Here is a 6,221-nt window from a genome sequence, read left to right as displayed (position 1 = left end):
CGCGACGCGCTTTGCGTTTCCCTCTAGTGCGGCCGTGGTGTTCAATCACATTTTAACATGCCGCGGGATGGCGACCAAGTTCTGCGTCCAATGTGCGACGCTCTTCTGGCTATCACACCTCGTTCTCTGATTACGCTTTCACCGTTAACTACTACAGCTACCACAAGGGTTTGTTTAATCATTTAACATGGACGTTAGTCGTCGGGATGGAGATGTACCACCAATCATCAAAGTGGGTGCATCCACGTTAAACGGTGCTATAGCTGCCATACATCAATATACATTGTGCAAACTTTCTCATATCAATGTACAGTAAACATTCAGTTACTTCTGCAAGGGCACGCTTTACTTTCGTGTTAATCCGATTCCTATGACGGAGGGATCAACCATCTTTTTTATTCATACCATTTACCGGCGTCCAAGAAGTTATTCCCTGCAATTATATATATATATATATATATATATATACGCAAGCAAAATTGAAAATTTCCAGGGGGGGGGGGCGCTTTAACCCCTCCCCCCCTCCTTGGAAAGTTTGCTTTACGATTGTTAACAGGTGCATGAGGAATGTTGTGGGCGCAACAAACTTCTTTAGATAGTTTTTATGGACTACGAAAAGACGTTCGACTTTGCAGGGATTGCAGAGGACTTGGAGGCATTACGTAAGCAGGGAGTACTTGAAAGATGTATGAATACCTTAGCCCATATATCTACAAAGGCTCCACAGCTACCTTACTAGTCCACAAGGAAAGCGAGAACTGTGATCAAGAAAATGATCGAGCAAGGAGGTACAATCTCTCCAGCGATGTTCGCTGCACGTGCAGAAAGCGTTCAAACAGCTATACTTCCGAGAAGTATGAAGGCTAACGGAAAATATATCGGTCGGTGCCGAAGGAATGCGTTTGCAGATCAGCAAGTGCGTACATAAGACGGGCATGCGAAGCTATTTCGATGCGTGCGAGCGTTTTGGCCTGATGTGCCCATCCGAACACGGCCACCGCTGTCGTGAGTCGACTTTAACGGCTTCAACAGCAGCACGCCATAGCCACACAGTCACTATGACGCGTAAATAAAGTAAATCCTTCATTAAGCAAGGGCGCCGAGAGACGTCGGCGACGCACGAACGCGAGGCGAAAGAAGCGCGAGTCGGCTACCGATCGTCGAGTGGACTGACTCCGCCCTATCCGACCACGAACACCCCGGCGAGAGTCCGATGCCAGCGCCGTTCCATTCACGGGTGCTCGGTGAACGAGTCCAAAAAGAAACAAGCGCTCCAGAACGGAAGTACGGGGCGAGGGGAACCCCGATGGGGAGTGAACGAGAGAGAGGTCTTCCCTCCCTCCTTTCCACGCCACTCTCACCTGGTCTTTTACGTGAACACCGGGCACACAGCGGGGCATACGCGTATCGTCACCGAACGAGAGTGGTTGGTTGCCCGTCGCGGAATCGGGCGGGCGACCGTTGGTGCAGTGGAGCGACGTCGGGTCGAGAACGCTCCGGGCAGGCGATAGCCGGGGCTAAGTGCCAAAGACTAGCCCTCTCCAGAGATCACAAGAATATACATTATGGACCACTCGAGGGACGCGAACGTATTCCGAAAGCTTGCAACCAGAAGGCGTGCGCACCAGTGACGGACAGCTGTGGAAGAGATCAAGCACGTCAAAGCACCAATTTGCCCCAGAAAAGCATCGTGGATTCGCGCTTCACAGAAAACGCGATCCATACGTTTGCATCAGCGAGCCCTGAAAAGCCATGGCGTCGCCTCCCGTTGACGCTTTCCGCCAGCAGCACAGCGGTGACTCGCAGGATGCGGTGAGCTCCCACCACCGTTGCAAGGCCGCCGCGGCGCGCAGGCTAACGCTGCACGCGGCCGGTGTGCAGGCGCCGTACTCGGCCGCCGTGGCTCGACGCAACGAGCGCGAACGGAAGCGGGTGCACCTGGTCAACATGGGATTCGCGTCCCTACGATCCCACCTTCCCGACTGGCCCGTCGCATCCAAGAAGCTTAGCAAAGTGGAAACGCTGCGCTCGGCCGTCGACTACATCACCAGGCTCAAAGAGCTGCTGGGAGAAGCCGCCCGGGAGAACCTCAGACCCCCGTCGTCCATTGCGGAGTCGTCCCCTTCGGACCCGAGTCCGAGTCCCGACTCGACTGGACATTGCGGTTCCAGCGACGCTCTCAGGGGAGCCGCGAGGTCGCCCGTGAGCCTAGTGGATGAACTGGAAGCTTCGAGCGACGCCGGTGGAGACGAAAACCATTTCCTGGAATTGGCTCACTGGTTCGGCTACACCTCCTAGCGGCAATGACTCGACGCCTATCGTTTGTTAAGCTCCGTTCGCACCACATTGTTTCAAAGGACTGAGAGGATTGTGCCACGTCGAAGGTGAGCGTAACTTCTCGCTTATTACGACGTCTGTGCAAAAACTGAAGTCATGATATGGAAATAATCAGGAGCTTTTAGTGAGACCGAGGCGAGAGTACAATCGCGCGGTGCTTAGTTTACTTTCGTGTTTTCTCCATTGCAGGATGTGTTATATTATTTTCCGCGTAATTTGGAGGGAGCATGCTCATGGGAGAAAGCCGCCCATCTCTGAAATGTGTGCCGTGTCGTTGCGGAGAGTTCATCGATTCCAGCATTCGCACTGTCATTTGTGACACCTTTGTCATTCCATAACACGCAATGGCCAATTCGCGTCTAAGCGAAATCGCCCCTTGTAGAGCAGCAGTGTCGTGGCCGCTGAAAAGACATTCTCGCTCCGCGACGGTGCACGTACGAGATCCCGAACTTTTCGTATAGGCACATCGACACATACATATTTGCACACAAGGTAATCGGTGTGGTCAACGGCATGCCTCTATGGTGTTCAGCGTATTGCGCAACGTTTGCTCTGTAGTCTTACAAACTAGGTCCCGTGCACTGATGACACCGAAGTAGCACTGTTGTGCGAAGAATACGAAAGACAGAGAAGACCCCTTATTTTTGTATTTTATGCTGCACCTTGCTATTTCAGTACGAACTATTCAGCAAAAAAGACTTTGTGATGGCTGTTATAATATTTTCCGCGTATTTTGGGGGGAGCAGTGCGTGCGCTTATTATGCAGCTATATCGCCGCACCTTCGTCACGTTACGTTATGCAGGTCCTTAGATGCCAACGTGTGACTGACAAAAAATGCACCATGCACCAACTAGCCCAAGAACGCGTTTTAGTCATGCCAATGTGAATCAGAGAAGTGTAGCGACCTTGGTGTTTGTGCGCGCAGTGTGAAACGGGAGAAGCGGGACTATAAGGACATTGGGGCGCAACTGTAGCGTAGCCCGGGCCCGTGCCCTCACCGAAATTTCTTTTTGCCATGGCATAGAGAGGCCAAAATGACACTCGGCCACATCTGCGTGCCCGGCCCCCACTTCACATCAAGGAGGTGCCCCCCCCCCCCCCCAACCCCCACCGAAAAAAAAGTTTCTGCCTACGTCCCTGGGGCGCAATACTTATTTCTTTTCCCTGCCGATATTGTATATTACCTTTTCGGTATTTAAACTCAAGCTTACAGCAAGCGCTTCTAACAAGACAGTAAAAGTTTCATAAACTGTACAAGAGCCACTACAGTGCGTCGTTCCAGTGATCAGAAAACGCACACGCTCATCTGTGTAAAGGCTCACGTTAAAATTTAGTACTTGCTTCGAAGTTTCAAGCATGTACGCTTTCGCTTTTCTGGTTACTGTTTTTTGCCCAAGGCACTGCCAAAACCCTGACTCGTTAGATTCTAATCAAGATCACTTTTACTATTTACCAATATGGAATGTCCTTATCAAGGTGTTCATAAGTGGGATCATATATTTGATAGAACGCACTGAGCTGCTTTCGCACTCGCTTCGCTCAATTTTACGCCCTCTCTTTTTTCTTCCGAATTTCACAATATAAGTGACAGCTCCTAAACATTTGGCGACCAAATCAGTGATTACTGTAGCTAACAATGGCGACAATGTTTTCAGAATCGCGGTATAGGTTTGGAGCTCAGAGGAAACGTTCGAGCCTGCTTTTCTTCCTTCGTGAGACTGTGGTGAGCGCTGTAGCATGAAAAGGCCACCGATGTTTCTGGCCGTTCATTACACTTTGCAAACGACGAAAGTCATGCAGCGCGTGTCGGTGAATGAAATAAATGCTAGTGCTGATTGAAATGTCATGTGAGATTCCGATGCTCTTTCTTGGCCATTCACTCCCACAGTAAATGACAGAGATGGACAACATAAATGTTCATTTAACGTTGTACGAATGTCGGCAGCATCGGTGAGCTTGTCCTGCCAGCCATTCTCAGGATGAACAGACGGTGTTCGTATTAAAAGAAAATGTCCTGCGGGGCACTGAAGACGTATCCCACAACTCCAGTATTTACGAAGTAAAAAGTATTAAGAGTAACTAGTTACGAATATCAGCTTTTTTCAAGTTTTCAGTCAGAAATACGCAGAGGGGTACCCTCTTACGCCGATTTGCAACCAAATCCTGCCTCACTCGACATACAGAGACTTGGAATATGCGATTACCTCGTACCAATTATGAACTCCAAACGTTACATTTCTGTCTTCCGAGTGAAGTGGAAATTAAAAACAGAAAGTTTACATATCTTGTCTGAAGCTCACATGTTAAATTTAATGTGCTGATTGTATTATTCCTGGCTATTAGGTCATTCTTCAGATGGTTAGTTAGTACTACTCATTTATTTATTGCTTTCTTTTAAATATGTTATGTAGCTCTGTTTTAATGTAATCTTTGCTGTGGTGGGCCATATGCGTGTTTCCTTTGGTGTTGTCGCTTTCCGGTGCCTGTAATTTCGTAGTTTTCCGAGTGATGGGGCCAGCCAAGCTGTGAGATGCGGCTTTTCCCCCTTCGCACCTATCCGCACACATATGTGCACTGGTATGTACCTGCCATGTGGTTGAATAAACTCAATGTAATGCGTAGGATAGCATTTCGCGCCGTAGTTCCCACTTTTTTCTCTGTATTTCTCATCTCTGATTTGCTTGCTAAAACAAAAGGCGGTGACTCCATTTGAACCAACGGTTTACATCGCGAGAAGTCCAAGACGACTTGCCACTGAAGGAAAGCGGGCGCTCCGCTCTGAAACGCCATTCGCAGCTAGTGCCTTGCAACGTGTGATATGCGCTGCTGTGCATCTGCAGACACGTTCAGACAACGGCGCCGAAAGTTACTGCAGGAGCGCATTTCGCTGGCTTGCCGGATGCACCGATTATCTGTCTCAGCGAGGCGTGAAAAACAACGCGCCCTTGCGGAGCAGCCCGGCAGCGCAAGGGGTAGAGCTGCCTGAGGAAAGAACGTTTATGACTTTTTTTTTTTTCCTATTTGTGAGATGTTCGTGACCGTGCACTTTCGTGGATACAGATGATGAGTGCCTCTTAGCTGCCTGTGGCTTGAATGAAAGTGTAGAAATCTCGACTGGATCCAGTGCCGTCGCTTGGCATGTCGGCGCGACCTCGGAGGGAGTTTTAAGAGTACGTCAGCTGGAGCGGAGAAAGAAAGCATATTGCAGCGTTATTCCAAGACCTCGCTTGTTGAAACATCCACGAAAGACATCATTCGAAGAAACCGCGCGACGAAAACACGGACAGAAGAAGACAGGTACAAATACAGCGCAATGATTGATGTGTTTGATGTCATGGATCACCAACTAGCCCAAAATGCTGCTCTCATTAAATCCACGAAAGGCAGAGATGGTGCTTTATACAGATATTTTACAAGTTAGAAATCTTTTATGCTCGATATCGTGCGAAACGTTCTTGATTCTGTCTTACCCTACATATATGGCATTGCTGATGGTGGCACTGCTTATGGTGGTATTGTCCGTTTTTAACAGCACACCGAATTAATTTTGCTTAACGAAAAGGACGTTCATCCGTGGAAGGTTTGATCGGCCACGAAAAAGTTCATAATTGCGTTCCGAATATATGAAGCATAGGATTTGGCAGCCAGTGTGAAGCGAGCCCTTTTGGCTTGTGCGAGCTGCCAGGAATGCGTTGTCATCGGGTGCTATAAAACGTATCGCATGTCAGTTGGTACAGCTTAGTTCAGAAAGAAAAGAAATGTTTAGCAAACTTCTAACGGCGGAAATATGTGAGGTGCATCGCAACACACGTGTGTATACATGATACATCGGTATCCACACGAGGAAAAGCAGCGGCGTGCGAGCACTGAAACATCAGCGTAA

General features: G+C 49.0%; 1 protein-coding gene across 1 annotated transcript; it reads left to right on the top strand.

Moving 5' to 3' along the window:
- Nucleotides 1-1,407: 1,407 nt before the first annotated feature.
- Nucleotides 1,408-2,370, top strand: LOC119402444 (achaete-scute homolog 1). The gene has a single exon (XM_037669597.2). It carries the CDS (start codon nt 1,753-1,755, stop codon nt 2,296-2,298), a length of 546 nt encoding a protein of 181 aa, XP_037525525.1. The 5' UTR covers nt 1,408-1,752; the 3' UTR covers nt 2,299-2,370.
- Nucleotides 2,371-6,221: the final 3,851 nt, after the last annotated feature.

Source organism: Rhipicephalus sanguineus, chromosome 8 (genome assembly GCF_013339695.2).
Source record: "Rhipicephalus sanguineus isolate Rsan-2018 chromosome 8, BIME_Rsan_1.4, whole genome shotgun sequence".
NCBI lineage: Eukaryota > Metazoa > Arthropoda > Arachnida > Ixodida > Ixodidae > Rhipicephalus > Rhipicephalus sanguineus.
This window is presented reverse-complemented; position numbering and strand designations above follow the sequence as displayed.

What these genes read in the sequence shown, in the direction of transcription:
- LOC119402444 (XM_037669597.2), top strand. Translation starts at nt 1,753, where the DNA reads ATGGCGTCGCCTCCCGTTGACGCTTTCCGCCAGCAGCACAGCGGTGAC.